Raw genomic sequence first — 26,866 nt, forward strand, 5'->3', positions numbered from 1 at the left:
CATAAACAACATTAAAAGATGGATTTTCACCACAGGGGGTCTTTAAAAAGATGAGTTTTTAGTGTTTATTTATGTTTGCATTTAGTTTATATTTTTTTTTGAACAACTTTTTTGTTTGTTTCTTTCATTTTAATTTATCAATTTTAAATTTAAACATTTATAATTCTATATTTTTATATATTTTGAAGTTTCACAGCAGAAACATTTTATTTTATTTGCTTTATTTTATTGATTGCTGTTTTTATTTTGTGCATTATATAAAAGGAATCAACTAAAGCTACCGATGCCCATAAAACATCAGATTAAATTACTTTATTTTCTTTTTTGTTATTTTATTATATTTTTTTATTTTTAAAATCAGTTTTATATGTAAAAATTTAGCATTTTAAATGTTTATAAATTAAGAAGATCAATATCACAACTGCATAAATATTGTATTTTAAGGAGGAAATACTCAGCAATGGTGTCGACTTATGAATTTACACATGGTTTGTCTTAAAGCAGATTAAAAACACCACATAGACACATAAACAACATTAAAAGCTGGATTTTCACCACAGGGGGACTTTAAGATGAATAATGTAATAAATGCATTGCTTGTTGTTATTAACTAGTGCAGGTTCACAGGTTTAGAGTCTCGTCTCTCTTTCATCAGGACTGGTGGAACTCCACTTCTTTTGCTAATTATTACCGCACATGGAACATCGTCGTCCACGACTGGCTTTATTATTACGGCTACAGAGACTTCCTCCAGGTGAGAATCTCACTGTTAAAATACGTGTCATGTCTGAATGATTCTGACCTTGAGTCTGTCTTGATCCCCTCAGCTGTCGGGTTATAAACTCCGCTCGATGGCCACACTGTGTGTCTTTGCCGTTTCTGCATTCGTTCATGAATACGCCTTCACGATGGGCTTCGGGTTCTTCTACCCGGTGATGTTCTGCACATTCGCGGGTATCGGTGGTAAGAACAGTAGTTTAACTAATTGGTAACACTTAACAATAAGGTAATTATTAATTATTGTAAAGTGTTACCAACTATTTTTATGTATTGTATGTTGTTGCTGCACAAAATTAATTCAGACACCGACATTTCTCACAGTATCACAGTTTATTCTCTATAATTTAGAAAATGGTAATAAAATATGAGCAGAACTCAGTTGATATTTGACTGGTTTTGTCCGTCCTTCTGTTAGACTGTCTCACACATGAATTATGTTGAATATCTGTCAGCTGTTAAATTTAACTACAAAATTAGATAATACAAGTTTAGCTCAACCAATCACCAAGCAATGCTTCAGTTCATTCTGTTCAGTCTGCGTGTAAAAAGAGCATTAGCAATTAAAGACAAAAAACACTTCAGCAAAACATGATCAGCTCAAAGTGTCTGAGAAATATTTGGTCCCAAATGTTACTGGTAGTCGATGTATGAAGAATTATTGGGTATAATATGTCACAATTTACTTTATTTTGCTCTCCTCACTTACATTAATGAACTATAGTGTCCTGCACACACTAGTAAAAAATGATATCTGGTGCTTTAATAATTATTGGTTTGACTGATATCAGAGCATTAATTTAATTTAAATTAATTAAATAAATACATACATACAAAGCCTTAAGATTTTGGCCAACATGAAATATCTAGACAGCATAATGACAAGTTAAAGAGTTAAAAAGCAGGCAGAAATGTGGTGATTTTGTGTGTACCTTTCCAGTGGTGTTCAACTTCGCCATGAACGACAGCCGGAAGAGCCCGGTGTGGAACATCATCATGTGGGTGTGTCTGTTCATCGGTCAGGGCATCCACGTGTGTCTGTACTGTCTGGAGTGGTATGCGCAGATCCACTGCCCGCGCACTGGGGTGAGGACTCATCCGCGGGGAACACTGCTTACGCCACACAATAAAAAACAACCAAAAAGATAATCGCAACTTTTTATCTCAGATTTTTTTTAACTCAATTCTGAATTTACTTCTCACAATTCTGACTTTTCTTCTCGTAATACTGAATTTACATCTCGCAATTCTGACTTTTTTTCTCGTAATACTGAATTTACATCTCACAATTCTGACTTTTTTTCTCATAATACTGAATTTACATCTCACAATTCTGACTTTTTCTCGTAATACTGAATTTACATCTCGTAATTCTGACTTTTTTATTCTCGTAATACTAAATTTACATCTCGCAATTCTGACTTTTTCTCGTAATACTGAATTTACATCTCGTAATTCTGACTTTTTTTTTCTCGTAATACTGAATTTACATCTCGCAATTCTGACTTTTTTTTCTCGTAATACTGAATTTACATCTCGCAATTCTGACTTTTTTTCTCGTAATACTGAATTTACATCTCGTAATTCTGACTTTTTTTCTCGTAATACTGAATTTACATCTCGCAATTCTGACTTTTTTTCTCGTAATACTGAATTTACATCTCGTAATTCTGACTTTTTTTTCCTCGTAATACTGAATTTACATCTCGCAATTCTGACTTTTTTTTCTCATAATACTGAATTTAAATCTCGCAATTCTGACATGTTTTTCTCGTAATACTGAATTTACATTTCGCAATTCTGACCTTTTTTTCTCGTAATACTGAATTTACATCTCGCAATTCTGACATGTTTTTCTCGTAATGTTTTTCTCGTAATACTGAATTTACATTTCGCAATTCTGACTTTTTTTCTCGTAATACTGAATTTACATCTTGCAATTCTGACGTTTTTCTCGTAATGTTTTTCTCATAATACTGAATTCACATCTCGCAATTCTGACTTTTTTTTTCTCATAATACTGAATTTACAAATCACAATTCTAACTTTTTTATTCTCGTAATACTAAATTTACATCTCGCAATTCTGACTTTTTTTCTCGTAATACTGAATTTACATCTTGCAATTCTGACATGTTTTTCTCGTAATGTTTTTCTCATAATACTGAATTCACATCTCGCAATTCTGACTTTTTTTTTCTCATAATACTGAATTTACAAATCACAATTCTAACTTTTTTATTCTCGTAATACTAAATTTACATCTCGCAATTCTGACTTTTTTTCTCGTAATACTGAATTTACATCTCGCAATTCTGACATGTTTTTCTCGTAATGTTTTTCTCGTAATACTGAATTTACATTTCGCAATTCTGACTTTTTTTCTCGTAATACTGAATTTACATCTTGCAATTCTGACGTTTTTCTCGTAATGTTTTTCTCATAATACTGAATTCACATCTCGCAATTCTGACTTTTTTTTCTCATAATACTAAATTTACAAATCACAATTCTAACTTTTTTATTCTCGTAATACTAAATTTACATCTCGCAATTCTGACTTTTTTTTCTCGTAATACTGAATTTACATCTTGCAATTCTGACGTTTTTCTCGTAATACTGAATTTACATTTCGCAATTCTGACTTTTTTCTCGTAATACTGAATTTACATCTCGCAATTCTGACATGTTTTTCTCGTAATGTTTTTCTCGTAATACTGAATTTACATTTCGCAATTCTGACTTTTTTTCTCGTAATACTGAATTTACATCTTGCAATTCTGACGTTTTTCTCGTAATGTTTTTCTCATAATACTGAATTCACATCTCGCAATTCTGACTTTTTTTTCTCATAATACTGAATTTACAAATCACAATTCTAACTTTTTTATTCTCGTAATACTAAATTTACATCTCGCAATTCTGACTTTTTCTCGTAATACTGAATTTACATCTTGCAATTCTGACGTTTTTCTCGTAATGTTTTTCTCATAATACTGAATTCACATCTCGCAATTCTGACTTTTTTCTCATACTAAATTTACAAATCACAATTCTAACTTTTTTATCCTCGTAATACTAAATTTACATCTCGCAATTCTGACTTTTTTTTCTCGTAATACTGAATTTACATCTTGCAATTCTGACATGTTTTTCTCGTAATACTGAATTTACATCTCGCAATTCTGACATGTTTTTCTCGTAATGTTTTTCTCGTAATACTGAATTTACATTTCGCAATTCTGACTTTTTTTCTCGTAATACTGAATTTACATCTTGCAATTCTGACGTTTTTCTCGTAATGTTTTTCTCGTAATACTGAATTTACATTTCGCAATTCTGACTTTTTTTCTCGTAATACTGAATTTACATCTTGCAATTCTGACGTTTTTCTCGTAATGTTTTTCTCATAATACTGAATTCACATCTCGCAATTCTGACTTTTTTTTCTCATAATACTAAATTTACAAATCACAATTCTAACTTTTTTATTCTCGTAATACTAAATTTACATCTCGCAATTCTGACTTTTTTTTCTCGTAATACTGAATTTACATCTTGCAATTCTGACGTTTTTCTCGTAATACTGAATTTACATTTCGCAATTCTGACTTTTTTTTCTCGTAATACTGAATTTACATCTCGCAATTCTGACATGTTTTTCTCGTAATGTTTTTCTCGTAATACTGAATTTACATTTCGCAATTGACTTTTTTTCTCGTAATACTGAATTTACATCTTGCAATTCTGACGTTTTTCTCGTAATGTTTTTCTCATAATACTGAATTCACATCTCGCAATTCTGACTTTTTTTTCTCATAATACTGAATTTACAAATCACAATTCTAACTTTTTTATTCTCGTAATACTAAATTTACATCTCGCAATTCTGACTTTTTTTCTCGTAATACTGAATTTACATCTTGCAATTCTGACGTTTTTCTCGTAATGTTTTTCTCATAATACTGAATTCACATCTCGCAATTCTGACTTTTTTTTCTCATAATACTGAATTTACAAATCACAATTCTAACTTTTTTATTCTCGTAATACTAAATTTACATCTCGCAATTCTGACTTTTTTTTCTCGTAATACTGAATTTACATCTTGCAATTCTGACTTTTTTTCTAGTAATACTGAATTTACATCTCGCAATTCTGACTTTTTTATTATCGTAATACTGAATTTACATCTTGCAATTCTGACTTTTTTTCTCGTAGTACTGAATTTACATCCAGCAATTCTGACTTATTTTCTTGTAATACTGAATTTAAATTGACTTTTTTCTTTTTTCGACTTTCTCGGTGTAGAGTTTACATCCTGAAATTCTGCTTTTTTGATTAAAAAATAAAGTAACCAACTTTTTTGTGTTAAAAAGGCCAATTACCTTTTTTATTCCGTGGCAGAAATAAGCATCCATACACCAGAACCCACTTCACCGTATCACAGCAGGATTCCCAGACCATCTTTAAGCACATGGCCAAAGCTCCCAGACGCACAATAAACACACTCACACTTGCGCTCTGATTAACGGATCACTGTTTGATCACAAAGGCTCACAGTGCAGATGTCGCTCAAAGACTGTGAAGATTAAGTTCTGTCCAGGATTAGGTTACAAGTCCAGCAAAGCCAACTGAAGAGCACACTGACAGATGGTGCAAATAAAGAACAACAAAAAGCAGAGAGGGATGTGAAGTTATGAAATAATAAGAGATAGCAGAATAAAGGTGTCAAACATTTTTTTGTAGAACGGCACATATAGTAATTTTAAACAATGAAGCATCCACTTGGTGGCACTGCAGGGTCACTTTGAGTAAATCACCATTTCTATGCAATTCAACAGGGTTTGAAACAACACAAAGGTGAGCAAATTATAAGACAATATTAATTTGTGACTGAACAGTCCCTTTAAAAACAAGCATTTCTTGCATTGCCAGTCAGTAGTAAAATTAAGAACAAAAACACAATATATAATTTTTTTTCTACCGTCCAGTGCTATGATTATCACTAACACTTCGATAGTTATAATGAAAGGTTTCACAAAAAAGAAAACTCTGATTGGACACTGCATTAATGCGCTCAACAGGCTTCACTGTGATTGGCTACAACGCTGCAAATAGAAATGTGTAGATGTTGTGTTTGTGCTCTCTTCAGAGTCCAGTAATGCCATGAATCATATTTAACAACATGTTCATAGTTTATGTTTGCATTCTCTCAAAACAGACGAGCTTCTGGGAGCTAGTGACGCCACGATCATGGACGTGTAATTACCAGTGACATCAATACAAACACCACAGGGACTTCATCAGCGTCAATATTTACTTCAGTTAATGACCATGTGCTTTGTGAGGGATCAGGCATGACACATTATGAAAAATGTTACATAACATACTTTCACATTTCATGCTTAATGAAGCACATCAGCCTCTCTGTAAATGTGATGAGTGTGTATATACTTTAATGAATGTAATAATGCACATTATATACAAACTTTTCTTGTAAACTATTAAAAATGGTACTGTTTAAGCTTATGGAACATAGTAAATGCAACTTGTTTTATATTCTGAATTTATATTGTATTCCGAAAATACAAAACCTGTACAATCGTAAATTAGTAAGTCACGAAATAAAAGTAAAATACCAATAAATCACGTTAGTCAGATGTTTATTCTGTTCATCAGGAGCAGTTTCCATGTTTCATTAACAGTTCTTGTTAGTATTGTGTATCACCTCTTGTTTTCATAACCCCAAAATGCCACTATTTTCACTTTGTGTTATTTTTGTAAATTTTTAAATGATTTGTGGCTCATACCAACATTGCATTAACAAAAACTAGTTTAGGACTGTTATTTAATAGCTTAACCTCATAGGCCTACTGTTTATTTATCAGTATTAGTCATATTCTTACAATTTATGTGTATGTTAAGTAAAGGGAGACAGAGTGTGTGTGTGTGTGTGTGTGTGTGTGTCAACAATTTTTGTGTAAACAAATGTATTATAATAGGCTTTATACATGCATATATATATATATTTGTGGGTCCCATGGCCACACGAGTTGAGAACCACTGGTATAAAGCCATTCAAAACATCATTCAATGTAAATTGTGATAATATTAATTAATAATCGCAATTACAATTTCAAGGGAATAATCGACAATTATGAATTTGTCATAATCGTGCAGCAACTGCTGCAACATTTAATTAAACAGACAAACATTGGTAACTTTACAATAAGGTCCATTAGTAAACATTACTTATTAGGCAAGGCAAGGCAATGCAATGCAAGTTTACTTATTAATTTTTATTTTTAAACTGTTATTAACTAACAACAGGGGCTTTCGCACAAGAGGAACCGTTTCATAGTTCCTAGAACTAATGGGAAAATACCCGCTTTATTTTGGCGTGTGGAACTGGGAACGGTTTTAGTTTTAACTATTTTAGGGGAACTAAACAAGCTCCTACTTCAGAGTCGGTTCTAACACAGCACAAAAGAAACTACCAGAGACATTAGTGTAAAGTGTCACTTAACGGAAGCTTTTACACAAAGCAACTGATAAATGAGGAACATCACAGAATTTATTGCACACGAGCAAAAAACTTGTGATACTGAGTCTGAGTAAACCAGAGTAATGCAGAAGCAAGAATGCAGAAAAAGAGAGAGAAGGGGGAACAAGATAAGCATGTGTCTTTTTTTGTATATTTTGCATGCGGTAGAAGTGAGGAATGTTGGGTTTTTTTGAGGCATGACAATTTCAGAAGCTCATTTAGAAATAAACAGTTTATGCAAAAATCTCAAAAATGTTCCCTGTTTGACTTTAGCGGTTGTTATGGAGAGGTTGCATTGGAATACTATGCAAATTTTAAGAGTGCAAAACACACTCTAGCACTGGATTGCATGCAACTTATACAAGTTCATAACTGTGTGCAAAAACAATAATAATGTGACATCTCTTATCAGGGCATGTTTTATTCAGGAACCTCGAGCACCATCAACACAAAATAGAAGCAGACAATGAAACCACCGACTACAGAATCTCACAAAACGCAGTGCAAGAAAACACAGTTACAGCTTCAAAACCAAGACATCAGCATTACTGTATATTATGCAATGCATATAAAAAGGTAAGTCATCAAATGATGGTGTTTCAGCATGATCGTTTCCAGCAAAAAAAAACAAAAACAGGCAACACTTTACAATAAGGTTCATTAGTTAATGTATTAACTAGCCATGAGCAATGCATTTGTGACTGTATTTGTTAATCTTTGTTAATGTTAGTTAATAAAAATACAGCTGTTCATTGTTTGTTCACAGTGCATTAACAAGACTTTAATAAAGTATTAGTAAATGTTGAAATTAACATTAACAAAGATGAATAAATGCTGTATACGTGCAGTTCATTATTAGCTCATGTTAACTAATAAACCTTATTGTAAAGTGTTACCAAAAAAACATTTAATCTCATCCTACAACTTTGAGCCAAATTCAAACAAACATCGTTCAACGTGTTTTGACATCGTCTTGTTGGTCAGGATCGACAACACGGTTCATCACGGTGTGTAAAACAGCACAACTGAGGAACGAGAACAAGATGGCCTCTGTCTGAAACAGGACAACAGCATCAAGTCAGCATGACACGAGACGCTTCAGCCCGTAAACAAGAGGATTAATATCCAGAGAATATTCTGTCATTCAGCGTTTGGTCACGTGACATAAGAGGATAAATCAGATTTCAGCGACTGAACGCTGTAAATAAGCAGAGAAACACAGAATCCCTGATGTTAATGTGGCTTTCACATTCGTCCAATCCCAGAGACCGACATCACAACCATAACACACATCTCTCATCCGTCGATCTAACCTACCGTCTGCAGGTTATGAACCCATTATTTTGGTGAATGCATGGAGAAAATGAACACAGTAGAATAATATGCATCTGTAATAACACTCCTATTATCCATTCCTTCAAAAGACAAAGAAAAAAAACAGTCAGTGCTATTTTAACAAATGGGTCCTTCTATAACGATAAGTGGGTCATATTTCTAAAAACATACATTTTTCAAAAATATTTACTATGTAAAATTGATTACGGTCACAGGTTTGACTATTTTAGATAGTTTTCTAAAAGATATTGAGACATGGGCAGAGTTCACTTACAGAACGGCACAATATTTTATCCCAGGAAACACTTCAACACTTGATTTCATTGCTAATATGATGGACACGAAAGGCACCTGTTTTTGTAGAATGACCCAGATGCACCAAACAGTCAAATTATAGCGATGCCGAACAGCGGTTTAACATTAGGAGGATTTTCAAATGCACACGATTTGGTCCTGGTCTCACTTTGGTCCTGTAAGTGCAGTTGGAACTCCTGGGAAATGTTACTCCTAAACACAGCCTGAACAGCATTTCAAGTAGAGACTCGACGAGTTCATTAATCAGTGTGTGAGGAGAGCCTCGTTTCCAGAGCTCGGGTCTGTGTCTTTATAAGGTGAAGTGGCTTTGTTTTAATAAATTGGTTATTTGATTTTTGTAGCCGTTTATGTGAACATGGTAAACTGCCGCTCTGAACTCCTCATAGCTTATTGGGCCCTTGTTATTACTCATATATTTCTTCTATTCAGGTGAATTTCACAAAAATGCCAAGAAAATGTCTTTTGAAGATTTTCTGCACATTTGTAAGAGTTTCTTCACATTATTTAAACATTCTTTTCACCCACAATTTTTATTACTGTAATGCAAAAAAATAAAATAAAAAAATGCTATTTTTTAATTCCAAAATTATATTCTTTTATATTTTCTAAGTACAATTGTTTGTATTGAATTTATGGAAAAATGTATATATGTATATACCGTATATATATATATATATATATATATATATATATATATATATATATATATATATATATATATATATATATACACACACACACACACACACATACATACACATATACACACATAAAGAATGTGTAAACAAACCCGGATGAATTACAGAATTGAAAAAAAAAAATAGAAATTTGGCATTTGGTTGTAAATTTATTTTAATTTGTTGTTTTATATTGGTTTAATTTCTATAAAAAAATATGTTGCAAACTGTGCAAAAAAAAACAAAAACAAACAAACATTATGACCGAAAATATAATTATTTTTCTTTAAATTTTGGAGTCAAATATGACCTGGACATTTCTTAATTTTGTAAAATTCACCATTCACAAAGTAGAACAGAAGAATTAACTAACGTTAAGAAGAGATTACTGTGACACAAACGTGCATTTGGCAGGAGTTCGCTCCCGTTTGCCTGGAACTGCTCAGTATATTCAGTGTATTTCATTTACTTTTTGAATACAAAAAGTGAAAAGGTGAAAAACTATGGCATGCCATAAAAAGTATTTTATACTAACAGAAAACACTGAATTATGAGCACATTTTATAGCACTGTAAAAACAGTGAGTGATTTGGGTTTATTATTAGTGGTTCTGCTAGCTCTCCAAAACACAACTGCATTCAGGCTCTAGTTTAAACCGAGCGAGTGGTTTATATCCATCATGTGACGTCCTTTCAGCGAACAGAAACAGTGCAGAACACAACGTCACAGTTTGAAGTGAATCTACATGCATTTGTGTATATGCAACTGTTCCCATCCACATATGGATTAAATACAACATGAGCATCCAGTACATTTTCAGAGTGCACATTACATCAAGTCTGCCGAAATACCTTAAACCAGTTTTTCTTTGCTCCAATCAAGTCTTTGAATGTTTTCACAGGTTTTCCATGAAAGTCTCATACTTCCTACTTCCTTATGCGAGAGCGCTGTCTAGCCAGTCTCTTCATGAAGCAACACGTCACCGTTGCAATGATCAATATGCCCACGAACAGCGCCGACGACACGCCGACCACGAGGGGAATGAGCAGAAGATCAGCAACTGGGGAGAAAAACACACCAATAATCAGGCTTTCAATTCACCAGATCATGCAAGCACACTGGCGCCGTCACGGCTCCTCGATTGAAGTCGAGTACTCGACTTTACAAAATCCTCGATTGCGATTTACCAGTGTCGAGTAACCGGCAAAATACCGGAAGTGGCGCGATCCACAGATGAGAATCCATGAGCCGCATTATTACAAGAACATGTAATCTGCATGCATTTAAATGATTAAAGTGTTGTGCTTCTCTGGGGAAAAAAAAAACAGCGCATTTACAGTCAAACCAAAAATTATGCTAATGCTCTTTTTACACACAGACTGAACAGAATGAAGCATTGCTTGGTGATTGGTTGAGCTAATTGTGTAGTTAAATTTAACAGCTGACAGATATTCAACATAATTCATGTGTGAGACAGTCTAACAGAAGGACGGACAAAACCAGTCAAATATCAACTGAGTTCTGCTCATATTTCATTACCATTTTCTAAATTATAGTGAATAAACTGTGATAATGTGAGAAATGTTGAAGGTGTGTGAGTAAATTTTGGTTTGACTGCATTTGTATTTCAAGTTATTTTAAAGGCTGTTGGTCACTTATTTTTATTACCACACATTTTTTTATCCAATTAATCGATGGAATAATCGGTAGAACACTCGATTACTCGAAAATAATCGATAGCTCCAGCCATAAAGCACAATATGGGTAACTTGCACATTTATAAGTTTTTAGTACAACAATCACCACAATTGTTGTATTGAATTTATGGAAAAATGTATATATATATATATATATATATATATATATATATATATTAGGGCTGGGTAAAAAATATCGATTTCTCGATTTTAATCGATTCTCATTTTTACGAATCGATATTGATTCTTAAATCCCAAGAATCGATTAGTCATCCTGTTTTCATTTGATGAATCGCAATAATCTTTGTGCTTTGTTACTATTGATATTAAACAAAGTCTCAGATTTCAAATTACATCCATTTTCTTACGAAATTCATAAATGCCATTTTGTCGCTGTGGCGTGAGATCGCTCTGGCTCAGCTCTCGAGAAGCACATGATCTTCTCCTCCGCCTTAATAACACCAGTTACAGCGCGAGATAAACATGAATGAGCATCTGAAAGTGTGTTAAAAGGTAGAGTACAACTTATCGAAATCCGTATCATGTGACATGGAGTCGCTCAATCAGTGTTTCACCCGTGGAAAGACGTCAGTAAAACAGCTTGTAAACAATGTCATGTAACGTCATATTTACATCAGAAAAAACATATCCAGAGACCATAAACTTGTTAGTCAGCGAGAAAAATTAACTCTAGAGGAGCATGCTGCTAAATATATGCACCATATTACATATTCATTATAATTTTTAATGTTCTTCAATTTTAAATGCTTGTTTGAATAAATCTGGCAGATTTTTATGACAGCCCCCATTTAAATGTTTATATTTCATATAACTTTATTATTATAAAAAAAAAAAGTGTAATTTAAGTGTTTGTATACAAATCAGTTAATTTGTACCTTCAATATTATAGTAGGCTAATGAAGGCTATAGGCTACAACTGACTCCCATAGTTTACAGCATTAGTGAAGAGATTTGTTTTCCTTGAGAAAATTTGCCTGATATCCCAAACAATCAATATTGAAACGAATCAGAATCGAAATCGAATCGAATTGTGAAATTTGTGTCAATACCCAGCCCTAATATATATATATATATATATATATATTAGGGCTGTCAAACGATTAATCGCGATTAATCGCATCCAAAATAAAAGTTTGTGTTTACATAATATATATGTGTGTGTATGGAGTATAATTATTTTCTATATATAAATGCACACACATGCATATATATTTAAGAAAAATGTGTTATTTATATATAAAATATTTATATATAATATAAATTATATATAATATAAATATATATACACAGTATATACATGCAAATATTTCTTAAATATATACATGCATGTGTGTGTATTTATATATAGAAAATAATTATACACCGTACACACACATATATTATGTAAAAACAAACTTTTATTTTGGATGCGATTAATCGCGATTAATCGTTTGACAGCCCTAATATATATATATAAAACCTGCACATCCACACTAGTACTGAAACAGATTTGATCAACAGATCAAGCTCACCTCGAGCGTACAGGTACAGGTGTACGGTCTCGGACTCTGCTCTCGCTCCTGTATTATACCATCCGCCGCGCGGATCCTGCAACCAAACCTCGGCTTGACACTGATAGTGTCCCTGATCCTCTTCACGGGCCGAGAAGATTCTTAGCCTGTAGCTCGTTGCAGACACGCGGTCGACGCTCAGATCGCTAGTGTTGCTGTAGATGCGCGTGAGCCCGTCGTAGCTCAGGGTCGCTATGAGCTGTGCTGTGGCGTCCTCAGAAAACGTGACGTCTTTCCTCGCCGGTTCCTTGGGCTTCTGAAGCCACTGCACCTCCACTTGTGAAGAAGCGCTAGTTTCCACAGAGACGTTGCAGAGCATCGTGATCGTACTGCCGCGCCTCAGGAGCGGGCGACGAGGAAGATCGACGCTGGCAGACACACGCACATCTGAACCGGTGCATAAACACACAAACACAGCATGATAAACTCTCAGCACGGCGTACAGTGAAGCTCATGAAAATAAGTCTGGGTCATTAGTCTAAAGTAAAACATTTTTTATTTTGTTTAGAATTATGAATCAATCGATATCATTATCGATCTGCTCACCAATGTTGCAATTATTTGATCAAAAATACTGATAATGTGATATATTATTATGATTCAAAATAGCCGTTTTCTATGTGAATATATAGTAAAGTGTAATTTATTCCTGTGATCAAAGCTGTATTTTCAGCATCATTACTCCAGTCTTCAGAAATCATTCTGATATGATGATTTGATGATCAAGAAACATGAATGATTATTATCAATGTTGAAAACAGTTCATATTTATTTTTCAGGATTCTCTGAATATAAAGTTTAAAAGCATTTATTTTTAACATTATAAATGTCTTTACTGTCACTTTTGATCAAATTAATGTGTCCTTTCTGAATGAAAGTATTAATTTCATTAAAAATCTCAAACTTTTGAACAAGTGTATATATCAATATTGATGCATTTCCTCTAATAAATGCATGAAGTCAAATACAGTAAATGTCTAGTTACAAATAATCAAGATATTTTTTTCTACACTGCTTTTCACTAAATTAACACAAGGAATAACATTTAATAATAATTTCCTCTATATGCATTTCTATGGAAGCTTGTTTCCGCCACAAAAAAAGAAAGAAAAGGTAATTGTGACTTTTTTCCTCACATTTCTGCCTTTTTTTCTCACAATTGCATGATATACAGTCACAATTGTGTTATAAAGTCAGAATAGTAAGATATAAACTCGTAAATGTAAGATAAAACAATTTTGATAAAACAAAATAAAATGTTTTATTCTGTGGCAGAAACAAGCTTTCATACATTTCAATAACAAAAAAAATAGTATTAAAACAGATGTTAATCATTAAAAATGATGATGCAAATTAATTGAGTTCTGATTTACAAAAGTGAAAAGTCCAAAATTATTCAAGGAAAACAAATTAGAAAAAGGACAATTATGACTTCACTCACAAAAAAAACAAACAAACATACAAACAAACACCCACCGTCAGTCTTCAGGCTAACAGTGACCCACTCCGATCTCTGCGTTATCGTTGCGGGACTCGACGGTCCCGGCGTTAGTCTCCCGGCGTAGACGCTCACGGCGCACCGGTAGAGTCCGGCATCAGCGGGGTGAACGGAGAACAGACGCAGAGAAAACTTCCCATCAGCCTCCTTCTCCATACTGCCGCCCCCCGCTCTGCTGACATCATCGCCCCATGTGACCACGCCGTCGGGTCCCACGCGAGACACCTCCACCTCCACGCCACCCGTCGGCCCGCGCCGCATCCACTGAACCAGCAGCGCCGAGCGGTTCCACGCGCCCACGCCGGTCACCTGACAGTATATAAGATATTTTCCCACTGTTTAATCGAAGTGTGACAACACCGGTAATACCAGTATCACCGGCGGGGGCTTATAAATCTCTAATTTGAAAGTGAAACTAAAATGCGCACGTCCACACAGGTATTCATAATGGTGCGGGGCAGAGCGAGCATTTTCAATTAAATCCTACCAAAGGAATGAACTGAAAACGCTCGCTCTGTTCTGCTCACTCCGCGCCAGTGGACACGCACCATATGAATGCACGTGTGCGCATTTTAGTTTCGCTTTTAAATTAGCGCCAATTCAGGGGCGGATTGTTTGAAAGGTGAGTTCATTAGCCTATCATTCTTAATGAAAACACAACAACAAAACAGTACAATGACAAATTTGCTTAAATCTGCGATTTTACATTTCATTACTTTGCTTCTGAACACTGGTAACACCGTCAACACCGACTATCGTAGCAAGCCTACCTGACAGGTGAGGCTGAGAGGAGCGCCGGGCTGCAGAGAGACGTCACCGTCTGGAACCGAGCGCACGCTCAGAGTGTCCACTAAACGGGGAAACACAATCACACAAGCTGGTTATTAAATTCACAGCAACAACCGCAGCACTTTCTCGCTAGCGCATATTCATGCGCGTTCTTAAAGGGATAGTTCACCCAAAAATTAACCCATGATTTACTCACCCTCGAGTCATCCTAGATGACATTCTTCTTTCTAGGGATATCAATTTTCACAAATTCCCATGATCGATCGTCATAATATGGTCTGTTGCAGTGGCATATGGCCAATAACATGACAGATAATAATATGAATAAATGATAAAAATCTGTTCTTATTTCGTGCAGCTGAAGAAGAAGTGGTTCATAAGACTGGACAACTGGTTAATTTGATAAAATGATAATTGGGGGTTATCAGCATATCAGTGTGTATGCATTAACTGATAAGTGTAACTGATAGGTCACATAATACATAAATGAAATACCTTAAGAAAAATGTACATGTACTGTACCTGATATATATCCATAAGAATTGATAACGAATCGAGACTGATTTTGATTCGCAAGCTTGCGATTCAGTTCAATTCCCAGCCCTGCTAACCCACACTTCTTATTATTACTAAGGTTAATAAACATTAATGGGTTACACTTTAGCTTAAGGTGTCATTATTACAGTGTAATTATACATTTAAGTACTGAGTAATATTGAGTAACTACATGTACTTACTATAGGGTTAGGATTAGTTGCATGTAATTATGCATAATTTATAGTTATTACTATAGTAACTACATGTAACATATGTAACAATGACACTGTAAAATAAAGTGTTACCCATAAATGCGGCACCATAATGTAGTTCCCAAGGATGTCAAGGGTTTTTATAGGAGAATAAATCAGCCTGCATTTACACTGCACATATCCAAAAGTTTGACACACATCCAAAGTACAGAAAATAAACCCAAGAGATTTTCTGTGATCTAGTTGCTACAGTAAACAACATCCAAAGCAGCTTGTACAGTCATGAGATGTTTACACTTTAAGATGAGCGAGAGCAGACGCCCGTGCCAAAGCCAGCAGATGCTTCGTATCCGACAGCGTCTCAATCAATCACACACACCCGGTAAACTTTAAAACGTCTCTCAGTCGATATAAACAGCAGTTCATTAACATGAAAGCATTTACCATTCTTCAATATGACCATCCTCAGATTCCTGTTTCAATAGGAAATACGTCCAAGAAAATCATTTCTTTTGGGCCTTTAAGGCAAGAAACTACAGGCAAAAGCATGGCATTGCAAATGTAAGTTAAGTTATAGTCCCCCTGTGGTGAAAACCAAGCTTTTAATGTAGTTTATGTGTCTATGTGGTGTTTTTAATATGCTTTAAGACAAACCATGTGTAAATTCATAAGTCGACAGCATTGCTGAGTATTTCCTCCTTAAAACTGCACTGAACCAAAGACAGTCTCAAAAACACGCTTTGAAATCGCTGGTGTTTCTGACGTCACAAACTACCTTGTAACCAATCAGATCAACGTGTGATCGTCAACCAGTGGATCTCTGAGTGAGTGAGTGAGTGGAGGCGGGGCTCATTTGCATATTCATAGAAACGTAGATAATAAATGAGGCAAGGGTGTCGTGTTACATTCAAGATATTTTAAGGCATGATGATTTTTTTAAAAGGAAAAAACTTTTAAATATGTCATTTTGATGATCAAAGATGAGTTTTAAGAGATAAAAGGGGGACTTTAAGAAGTTTTACATAAACGAATAGCTTAAATAAGAGAGGTTGCTACTAACCAAGTGGTTGAACGGTGAGATTCCCGAGCTCCATGGTCCTCTGTGCGATGCGTTCCCATTTGCCATCCGGATCTCTGATCCACTGCACAGCCTCGCAGAAATACGACCCAGAATCCCCCGGGGCGAGAGCGCTCATCTTCATCACGTACAGATCCCTGGCTCCGTCCCCTTTACGCTTTTCCAGAGCGATCTCTCCATCTCTGTATCTCTTCCCGTATCCGCCGCTGTGGCCCGGAGTCACGCGCAGCTCGCGGTCGATGGCGATTATTTCCCTCAGGTTGTGACCCAGTGACTCCGCCCCCCCGCTGCTTCGCACGCCGAACGTGACGGAAACGTGAGTGTGTTGATCCGATTGGACGGAAGCTGCGCATGTGAGCTGAAGCTCCGTGCCTTCGGTTACAGGCTGGCCGCTCAGAATCCTCGAGTGTGTTATCAGCAGCGTATCTGGAATGACTGCAGAAATAAGGAACAGATTTCTTAATTTCATGTTTAATATACAGTACCTGTTAAAGTTTGGAAATTAATTTTTTTAATTTTTTGGAAAGAGTCTCTTCTGCTCACCAAGGCTGCATTTATTTGATCAAAAATAAAGTAAAAATTGTGTAATATGTACAAATTAAAAGACCGGTTTTCATGTGAATCAGGGATGGGCAAGAGTGATCGAGCACTTGTTCGTGACAGCGACGATCGATCATGAAAATGAGGATCGCCCTGACTTTAAAAAATATATTTCTCTTTTTTTCTGATTGGTTATTGCTGTATTTGGGGCGTTTCCTGAGGCCTGATTGGTTATTGCTGTATTTGGGGCGTTTCCTGAGGCCTGATTGGTTATTGCTGTATTTGGGGCGGTTCCTGAGGTCTGATTGGTTATTGCTGTATTTGGGGCGGTTCCTGAGGCCTGATAGGTTATTGCTGTATTTGGGGCGGTTCCTGAGGCCTGATTGGTTATTGCTGTATTTGGGGCGGTTCCTGAGGCCTGATTGGTTATTGCTGTATTTGGGGCGGTTCCTGAGGCCTGATTGGTTATTGCTGTATTTGGGGCGGTTCCTGAGGCCTGATTGGTTATTGCTGTATTTGGGGCGGTTCCTGAGGCCTGATTGGTTATTGCTGTATTTGGGGCGGTTCCTGAGGTCTGATTGGTTATTGCTGTATTTGGGGCGGTTCCTGAGGCCTGATTGGTTATTGCTGTATTTGGGGCGGTTCCTGAGGCCTGATTGGTTATTGCTGTATTTGGGGCGGTTCCTGAGGTCTGATTGGTTATTGCTGTATTTGGGGCGGTTCCTGAGGCCTGATTGGTTATTGCTGTATTTGGGGCGGTTCCTGAGGCCTGATTGGTTAGCGTTAAGACAGCACGCCTTACAGACCGGCTAAATAAAGTGAAACTGGAATGTTTTCATGTCATATTTTTGACCCGCCCCTGATACACCCAAGCGGCAACCTCCCTGTCTCTCTCTTGAAACCAACACGGAAGTGAATTAAACGGCAATTCATCGACTGGCCACTAGAGACCGGCTGCAAAAGTGAGTCAAATCTGTATCTCCTCCATGTTAAAGGAGCTGTATGTAAGAAATGTATTTCAATTAATCATAAAATGGCCCTGATATGTCACTAGACATTAAGAAATCATGTTCATTTCAAATACTTATATCACTGACAACAGTAGTACGGCCAGGATATTGTCATTTAAAAAGTGAAGTTGCAGCCCTCAATTGATGTTGATGTTGTCATCTTGTGTTTTGGCCTGATGCTCCACCCTCCACCTATCTACCAATCACGAAGTCAGTAGTGTTTCGGCATCCGGGTTGCCAGCTCTGCTCTAGTTACCACAGTTGCAGCTCCTTGTAGCAGCCTACGTTCCTGCTGGATCCTGCAACATATCTGGCAACCTCGAGTCAGGGGGAGGGGATACAGTGATTGCAGTACCAGTTTTGGCCACAATCTTACATACAGCTCCTTTAAAATACCCAACTTTACAGCAGAAAAAAACATGTTTACAGCCTGGTGCAAAAAGTGGCTTTGTTCTATACAGCTAATTTTGCCCTTCATCACGACTGTGAGGGGGGTGAATTTTTTTATAACTCATCCGTTTAAATTATATTAAGCCTTAAATTTCTGCATAATTATGGGTGTGTCCACTTTTGAGTGACAGGTGGATTCCCACGGCTGTGGTCATTAGTCATCATTAGCCGTGTGTCTGCTGTCTGTTAGCCGTCACGTTACCTCAGCTCATTGTCTGAATGTAAAAATAAATAAATTCGGGAGTGACGCGCTGCCAAGATGGCGACGGTCAGCCACGCCCACTTTAGGCTTCAAAAACGGTCTTCAGAAACCTACGGGTGACGTCACGGACACTACGTCCATTTTTTTTTTTTACAGTCTATGGATACACCACCTACCTTTGACGTCCACTGATGAACTGTAGTTCCCCAGGAAGCGCGTGTCAGTGCTGGGCGTGTAACACTCGTAACGGCCCTGATCATCTGGACGAAGCCTCTGGATTATCAGCCTGGCTTTATCGCCCGAGTCCCTCTCGACCCGAACCTCGCCCGCCTGCACACGACCCTGGAACGGCGCGTACGGAAACCCAGCGTCTCGCGTGGACACCACAGCGATCTGCCGACCCCCAGCGTCCTCCCGGTACAGGTACCACTCGAACTCCTGCGTCCGCGGGCCTTCGTATCCCGAAACTGTGCAGGGCAGAGACAGCGAGAATCCGGCGACCCGGTACAGCGGACCGGCGGGAAGAGTGACCTCACGGCACACACACCACTGCAACTCTAACACACAAACGAAAGAAACAGAGACAAGAAGTAAATAAGTGTAAATAAGACTTTCGTTCATCTTCGGAACACAAAATAAGATATTTCTGATTAAATCTGAGAGCTGTCTCACTCCTTCATAGGCTTCACTGTTATTGAAACTTGCCGGCCCAGAAAGTTAGTAAAGACATCGTTAAAATAGTCCAAGTGACTACAGTCGCTCAACTTGTACGTCAGAACGGAGGCTCACTATTGGCCAGCATCACACACATGACCAGCGTCAGCCAATAGTGAGCCTCCGTTCTGACGTACAACCCAGAAGCGCTGCGCTGTTACACTACGTGAACTCACTCAGAGAAACACAGAAGAACATGAAGAGTTGAATAAAGTCGTTAATTTTGGGGGGTTTTCCGCACAAAAAGTATTCTCATCGCCTGATAAACGTAAGGTTGAGCCACTGTAGTCACTCGGACTATTTTAACGATGTCTTTACTTTCTGGGCCGGCAAGTTTCAATAACAGAGAAGCCTATGAAGGAGTGAGACAGCTCTCAGATTTAATCAGAAATATCTTAATTTGTGTTCCGAATATGAACGAAAGCCTTACGGGTAGGGGTGGGCGATATAGCCTCAAAATTATATCACAATATTTCAAGAATATTTGCGATAATGATATTTATGACGATATAGACACTTTTGTTTTCTTTCTTATGTTTATCTCACCTAAATGTTTGCTCACTCATTGTTAAGAGTTTACACAACACAAGGAAGCTTGATTTCAATCTTTGAATTAAATGTTAAATGTGTGTAGGTCTAACACCAGTATTCAGAAATACTACAGAAACAGAATAAAGTAATCAAATGTAAAATAACACATAGTCTTTTAGTTCTGATTCCTGACTAAATGAAATACATAGGCTAATAATTCTCATTCATTACAATTAAAGCTATCTTTTGTTGTTTTGACGACAACATTAATGACAGACACATAGCCTATGGCTGCTGTCACTTTTACAGCTAGTGCAGGGATCCATTGCTGTTTTCATTATACTGTCTGTCACACTGTCACATGCCTTAAATACATAACCGACTGTGTTTACGAGTATACTTACCAAGACCGGAAGTTTTACACAATTTTGCGTCCCCCCCCCCCCCCCCCCATTAAAGTGATATAATCCGCGAAAAATAACTTTTGTTACTCGCGAGCTGTACTCTATGTAGTGCAACTATCTATCAGAGAGCGTGCGAGTAGCCTACTGGATAGTTTAAAATCGCTTGAATGTTTAAACTGATAAGACTTAAGAAGACGTGAAAATTATAAACTTTAGTTACGATGCACTGATGGCCTGATTGTGCAAGAGACCATTCAGTCATGTCCCGACTCCTAAACGCGAGAGAGAGAAGACGCGCGTCGGCAGCACCGCTGAACACTCAAGCTGTTTGTGAAATTGCTAAATCGTCATCGGAGGCTGACAGGCTGCTCTTACTCTCAGACGGGTGTTGTTGTTGTGCGCGCTAGGGAACGTAAATGCGCCATACGTCATCGCGTCGCTATATCATTGATATCGCGATATGACACTTTTTTATCATGTAAAAATTTATACCGGTATTATCGTGGACGGTATGATATGGCACACCCCTACTTACGGGGTTGGAACAACATGAGGGAGAGTAATTACTGACAGAGTTTTCATTTTGGGGTGAACTAACCCTTTAACCACCAGGATCAATACATGCAAAGCATTTTTGTCGTTGTTCTCTGTACTGACAGCACTCCAAATTTACCAAAAAATGAGCTCAATGTTAAAATTGACCGGAGTTCTCCTTTAAAGCTGCATGAGACTATTAGGTAGACTGTTAGGTTAGAGCTCTGGTTAGTAGAATAAATAGGCCTATAGATCGACCGATATTGATTTTTTTATAACCGAAATCAATTATTTGCGTGTTTATGTGCCCGATAACTGATATTTAATTACTGGTTTATTTCTGTTTTTGACAATTATAACAACAGCACTGAACTGAACAAACTGTTATATTTAACACTTTTTAAATAAGCTTCTGTAATTCCTGCAATTTCACTTTCTTCGTGTCTTTTTTAAGTAATCAGAATGATTATGGGAAAATACTTAAAATATCGGGTCAAATATCGGTAAAACCGATTATCGGTCGATCTCTAGTATGTAATTGCAAAGTTACTTCTAGTCGGTAGAATATCTGTTGGTAGAGCATCAAAATAAAGTGTTACTAAAACTACAATAATAGTATTTGAACAATAATAAAATAACACTGCATGACAGTAGCCGCGTTTCCATTACCCTTCAAATTGCGCAAATTGAAATTGAAAATACACCCAATGGAAACGCGTCAATTTCGCAAGAACTCCCATTTATCGCAAAAAAGTTTTTACGCTCGCATGAGGGGGTTTTTCAGGCAATTTGAAAAAGAAATATTTCGCAAAACTGCAATGGATACAGTTTTTGCGCATTTACAGGTCACCTGACGTGGTGTGTTTGGACAGAATACGAGACAACAGTTCTAAATTCATAAAAGACAAAATAATTACAGGAATACTGGATTCTAAACCTCAAATAAATGCCACAATCAAAGACCTCACAGCAGATCTGAGGGGGAAACACCCAGAAACTCCTCATATGTGCCACTCACAAGTATAATAAGGGTCGTCCATTAATGCTTGGAAAACACACACACATCTCCTTCCATTAATAATAATGGCCAGTGCGGTGGCTGGGATATAGTACATAAACCTACCAACGTCCGTTACCATGGTTTTTGGAATGATTTTACTTATCGCGAGAGGAAAAATGAAGTTTTAGTTGCATAACATCAGTTAATGGAAACGCCGTCATTTCGCAATAGTTTTTTGTCAACATAAAAAAAAAAATAATAATAAAATAATAATAATAAAAAAAATAAAAAAAACGTGCCTAGTGATGTCAAATACATGCTGGCTGATTCGGGATAATTAAAATAAACGCTACTGTGTGATATAGATATATCACTGATTTACTCTGCATCTCATTAATAATCAGCTAACGTGGTCTCGGCACTCCTATCGACCCATATTCAGACCCGGGAGTCAGTATTGTTTATTCATGAATCACGCCCGCTCTGTTTGGTTCCCACGCCCTCCGTGTGTGTGTGTTGTAATCATAGACTGTAAAAAATAGGTTGTAATGCGTCTTTGAATGAAAGGGTCTACATAACGAACAGTAATCCCATTCTGCCAGACTACGCCCATGTGTTACAGCCTCTGATGTCACGACTGAACTCATTTTCCTACGCAGACCTGAGGTTATTTGCACACCTCCTCATTCTGCTAAAGGAACTAAACCACTGAACTCGAAACCTTCTGATGCATGAATTTCTAAGGCCTCTAAATGATGAACATGATCTGATAAACCTGTCAATCTCCTCCAGTCCTTCTGCCTCTGATTGACAGTTTAGACTGTTTTAGCAAGTAAAAGTCTTTAAGTTTAACTGTACAAACATCCACTTTTCAGCTCATGCGTAACGCGTCTTTTGGATCTGAAATCTTTACTGATTTTTATCAAGTAAACATAAGAATAACTTTGATATTATTAATATTGGACTGAAGAGACTTTGGTATTTTTGATTATCCATGTTATTGAGTATCAAATATGATCATCAGGCTTTTTAGAAAGGTTAAATTGTTCATCTCTAAATCATCATTGTATTGCATTATATGTTTTAAAACAACAGAGCTTTGATCATAAACTAAGCATTATCTTACTAAGACATATTATTGGCAGATATTGATATTTATATGATTTTCATGCAAGTTATAAAGATATCAGTGATTTACATTATAAGCATCGTCTTACTTTTTGTCTACATAAATATCAGCATCTGCAGCAAATTGTATATTTTTGCTTTATTTTAGATTTAAAAATATATATTTTTGTATTCGATTTTTCAAACTATTATTTCATGTCAAGCTTTACACGGTTAAATCACATCTAAAGCATTTCTTCACTCATTTCTTTTTTTTTTACAAAAATAATTTGTTTATTTGAAATCATTACTTTTAACTAATAAAATAAAAAGGGAATTTTAGGTGTGATTTTGGATTTGACATGGAGGTAGCAAAAGGTAAACTTCTGAATCTAATGCAAAACTATTGCCACAGTTTATCAGCTCACCGTGTGACTCACTCGGATATGTAAACTACATCAGATAAATTATTATTGTAATGCGGTTGAGTGTTGACATGATGTCACCTGTACTGTTTAACCACAACCTGAAAAACCAAGACCGGTGTTGACAGGTTTCCCCTCACAAAAAATTTACTGTAAACTAGTTTAAACCGAAATCCCATAGTATTAGTCTCTGCAGGACGCAGATGACAACGCTTGACGTGTCACGTTACTACAAACTATGGCAATAGTATTAGTTACTATTGCACTTCTAAACACTATTTAAAGGAAAGAGCATTATAATTTAGTAAGCTTCAGAATCATTTCTTTTAAAGATATATTTCTGGCTTAATGTTATGACAACAACTATAACTGTTTTTTTTTTTAAACTATGGTTATTTCTGTAAGGGTTTTTTGGCTGGCATCAGGCTCTTCTGGCAGGTCAGTCTAGTTTCGGTGACTCATGGGAAGTAACCACACACACACACACACACACACACACACCCACCCTCCAATGATGACCAGAGAACAGAAGCTTTAAGCGGATCAGACACGTAATTAAAGCGCAACCGGAGCAGCAGGCCTGCCAGTGGAAATCCTGCACAGCTTATACGTACATTTTGATGTCATTATTACACTGATGATGAGTGGGAATGAAGAGATCACAGAACTGAATAAAACATTGTATTAAGCTCCTGTGTCAATTCAGGGCCAATCGGTACAAAGTGTCTAAAACACAAAGTTTTAGTCTTTCAAATATCTGTAATGAAAAATAAAAATAAAAATCAGCCTGTAGTACACAAAAAACAATGTATCAGATGATAATACCAAAGTGTATTAATATGGTCATGAATGACCATAACACAATGTATTTACATGTAATGATGTAAGGTTGTGGGTTCGATTCCTAAGAAATGCATGAACTGATAAAAATATATTCCTTGAATGCAATGCAAGTCACTTTGGATAAAAGCATCTGCCAAATTTTTACATGTAAAAAAACAACAACAAGGTAAATAGAAACAAAAAACATGGTAGTACCTAATACGGATTACATATTATGAAACATAACCAAAAACATTCAATATCGTTCTTCGGAATGAATACCATATTCTTATACCGCGGTATTTGCACGCTACTCTAAAGTACTTCACGGAATACCGAGGTAGACAGATTTACCATGATTACCAGATTCATGTACTAAATTATTAACGTGGAACAATGAATATTCCCCCCATGGTGAATGTCAAAAATGCGCGTTAAGATGCAATTTCCATAATGATCTTATTGTTTTTGGAGGATTGACGTGGACTTGTATGGAGCAGATGAACATTAAACATGAGCAGGTTGGACTCACCCCACAGTAAAGCGATGAACGTGATCCACCACGGTGCCATTCTGCCCTGATCTCCACAATACAGTCGCGTTTACACCGATTTACTCTGTCTGACACTATAGTACAAACACATGTTTGTTAGTGTGCGATATCCTCGGGCTAGAGCTGATATCGAATATTCATTTAGTCAATGACTTGATAAACTAGCACGCCATCAAACAAGCGCGAGCTGACCACTGGAACGAGCTTTAAACCGCGGATTATATCCCACAGAGCGCGTGTTATTAAACCATCACTGCAACTGCGCAAACGTTTCGCTGTTATTCCTCTTTTAACATCACTCTTTTCCCTCGCAATCACATCTTCCAAACGATGTAATACATAAATTAGGCGGTTGACTGAAAGTAGTGCATCACGTCACGCGCAGGCATACAGACAGACGCTCAACGGTCTACTCACTGTCCAGTCACGTGTCTCAGCGCGGAGGAACACAGCCAATAGGAGGTCAAAGCGAAGAGATCAATAGCTGTGTTAAATCAATGTTTAAATGTAGGCCAATCCCTCCCATGGCGCGAAAATTATAACGATAACATATTTAATATCATATAATATAATATTAATTCACATTTATTTATTTGTTTATCTACTTATTCATTTACCTTGTTTCTTTCTTTTATTTAACCTCTCATCCTTAATATTTTTATTTACTTAGTATTTTTTCTGTACCTACTGTAGTTCCTTTATATTATATGCTTAGACAATATTACACAGCTTTGCTGACTCCTGCATTCCTCCAGGAAACCTTATAAAGACAAATCCTCCTTTGAACCACATTCAAATCAATGCAATAATTGTATTACTAAATAATGAAACTAATTGCAAGGTGGTACAAAAGCGCCTCTAAAGTGGCAGTTTACACAGACTGATTAGTGCTGATCAGACATAAATGCATTTACATCGCAATTTTAATGTTAATGTTACACAATTTTGAAACAAACAAAAAAATCCATTGCTAACAACCAAATAGATCTTTATCTTTATTACCAATATCATTTGATCCTAAAATGAATAAAAATAATATAATTTATATTTAACTGAATTTTACATTTATTTTTTCTGTCACTTTTGATATAAACCCAACTGGTTACCAAATACATATCTATGGCTCCACCTAGTGGAGAAACAATAATTTGCTCATTAAAGGATAAAAATTCAACCTCAGCTTTTGTACAGTTTACAAAACTGTCTTCTGTCCTATGTTATTAAATCAGTGGTTTTAATATTTTGTTGATGCAAAGTTCTTTCTAAACCAAACGTAATGTGTGAATAGCCTAATCATGTTTGCTGAGCTCACATAGCATAATTAGTGATTTAAACAAACCCTTGAGCCTAAGTATCCTCTTAAACGTTTGCCTTGCGGGAGATAATAAAAATGATGTTAAAATCCCATTCACCTATATTAGAAAATGCATCGATCATAATCTAGAAACTTTTTTGACAAATAAATGTAAACAACCAGCCACTGAGCGACTACAACATCATAGTAACCTCATAGCAACGCTAAAAACCAATCAGAAAACCTTA

General features: G+C 36.3%; 3 protein-coding genes across 3 annotated transcripts in view; 2 read left to right on the top strand and 1 right to left on the bottom strand.

Annotated features, from left to right (window-relative positions):
* Window positions 1–6,587, top strand: part of soat2 (sterol O-acyltransferase 2) — a 27,917-nt gene extending 21,330 nt beyond the window's left edge. Inside the window, exons 12-15 of the mRNA XM_079883545.1 lie at window positions 656–754; window positions 828–963; window positions 1,718–1,863; window positions 6,001–6,587. Coding sequence (XP_079739671.1) covers window positions 656–754; window positions 828–963; window positions 1,718–1,863; window positions 6,001–6,054 — 435 coding nt within the window. The 3' untranslated portion in view covers window positions 6,055–6,587. The remainder of the gene's footprint in view (window positions 1–655; window positions 755–827; window positions 964–1,717; window positions 1,864–6,000) is intronic.
* kif5ab (kinesin family member 5A, b) overlaps window positions 1–26,866 on the top strand; it is a 581,587-nt gene that overhangs the window by 77,295 nt on the left and 477,426 nt on the right. The window lies entirely within an intron of this gene.
* On the bottom strand, window positions 9,811–25,705 carry igsf8 (immunoglobulin superfamily, member 8). Its single transcript, XM_079883531.1, has 7 exons — window positions 25,304–25,705; window positions 19,411–19,791; window positions 17,015–17,467; window positions 15,187–15,266; window positions 14,395–14,725; window positions 12,880–13,305; window positions 9,811–10,710 (listed from the first exon to the last, which is right to left on the bottom strand). Exons 1-7 carry the CDS (start codon window positions 25,341–25,343, stop codon window positions 10,577–10,579), a joined length of 1,845 nt encoding a protein of 614 aa, XP_079739657.1. The 5' UTR covers window positions 25,344–25,705; the 3' UTR covers window positions 9,811–10,576.

The sequence above is a fragment of the Squalius cephalus genome (assembly GCF_949319135.1).
Source record: "Squalius cephalus genome assembly, chromosome: 10".
Lineage (NCBI taxonomy): Eukaryota > Metazoa > Chordata > Actinopteri > Cypriniformes > Leuciscidae > Squalius > Squalius cephalus.

Excerpts from the sequence above, each read along its gene's own strand:
- igsf8 (XM_079883531.1), bottom strand. The coding sequence starts at position 25,343 with ATGGCACCGTGGTGGATCACGTTCATCGCTTTACTGTGGG. Across the intron at positions 17,468-19,410 it reads TTCATCAGTGGACGTCAAAG|TCATTCCAGATACGCTGCTG; the intron begins GTAGGTGGTGTA and ends TTATTTCTGCAG. Across the intron at positions 13,306-14,394 it reads TGTTAGCCTGAAGACTGACG|ATGTGCGTGTGTCTGCCAGC; the intron begins GTGGGTGTTTGT and ends GCACCGGTTCAG.